We start from the raw sequence: 1126 nt of genomic DNA on the forward strand, positions 1-1126 counted from the left end.
CCCGCCCCCAGGGGCAGCTCAGCTACGAGGAGAGGGTGTGCGAGGGTGGGTGGTTTGCGGCGGTGGAGGTGACGGGGAAGCCATTCGACGAAGCCTCGAAGGAAGGGGTGCTCAAGCTCCTCAAGTACGTCGGAGGAACCAACGATAAAGGTGAGAAATGCTCCCTGCCCCGCAGGGCTTGGCGGATGTTTGTGGCTGACCACCGCTAGGAGAGGCTTGGTGAAAGCCAGGTGGATGGAGGCGACGGCACCGTGGGCTCGCCTGGCTTGTGCCTCCCAGTGCCAGGGGTCTGTGATGGGGATGGCCCCTCGCTGGGAAAAATAAACTTGCCACAGGTCAAAGCATGCCCAGCCAACTCATGCTATGAGTCCACTCCTAACCCATCTCTGTTTCAGGGTAAAATCTCAAAAATTATTTGTTTAAGTAGGAATGAGTTACCTCGCAGCTGGAATAGCATGAGGAGAGGCACACGTATATCTATCACAACTCCCTGGGTGAGCGGTAGCTGATGACATCCAGATATCTATCTGGGGCACTTTGGTTCTGTGATATGCCCTTGTAGGCAGTGAAATAACTTTTATGACCTTGATATTTTATCATATACTCTGGCTATTCATGAAAGGATAATGAACAACAAGCTTGCTTTTTAATGGTACTTCATAATGTTTTATAATGGTGCTTCCAAGTGATTGCTTCTAATTCTCAATTCACTAAAGTATGCGCATCTGTAATCATCCATAGCAGGAGGAGAAGACTACAGAGTGGTTCTGAGGCATATACATTTGCTCTCACATTTTTCTCAGGCAACTGGCAGAGGGAGTTGTATAGTCTATATGGGCATAGGAGCTGGATGCAGAGGGAAATGGAATTTACAGCGGCATGTTTTGGATAGGTGATGATCGCTGTTGCTGTAGTAGAAAGGGTGCTTTCTATAACATGTGCCACAGAGACAAGTATGGTATCAAAGCAAAATAAATTAGAAAGATGGCTTGATCTCAAATGGTTCTATGGCTACCTGATCCTGAGAGTTGGAGTTCCCTACTGGTGAAAGAAGAGGGAAGAAAAATGTTCTTCAGTGCCATGTGGTACCTCTCAGCAGTAATGAGCAGAAAAGAAGCATGCTGTT

General features: G+C 47.8%; 1 protein-coding gene across 1 annotated transcript in view; it reads left to right on the forward strand.

Annotated features, from left to right (window-relative positions):
- The window catches only part of HEBP1 (heme binding protein 1), a 5535-nt gene that overhangs the window by 609 nt on the left and 3800 nt on the right, over positions 1 to 1126 (forward strand). Inside the window, exon 2 of the mRNA XM_009322899.1 lies at positions 12 to 150. Within this exon, the coding sequence (XP_009321174.1) occupies positions 12 to 150 (139 nt within the window). The remainder of the gene's footprint in view (positions 1 to 11; positions 151 to 1126) is intronic.

The sequence above is a fragment of the Pygoscelis adeliae genome, unplaced genomic scaffold (genome assembly GCF_000699105.1).
Source record: "Pygoscelis adeliae isolate BGI_AS28 unplaced genomic scaffold, ASM69910v1 Scaffold60, whole genome shotgun sequence".
NCBI lineage: Eukaryota > Metazoa > Chordata > Aves > Sphenisciformes > Spheniscidae > Pygoscelis > Pygoscelis adeliae.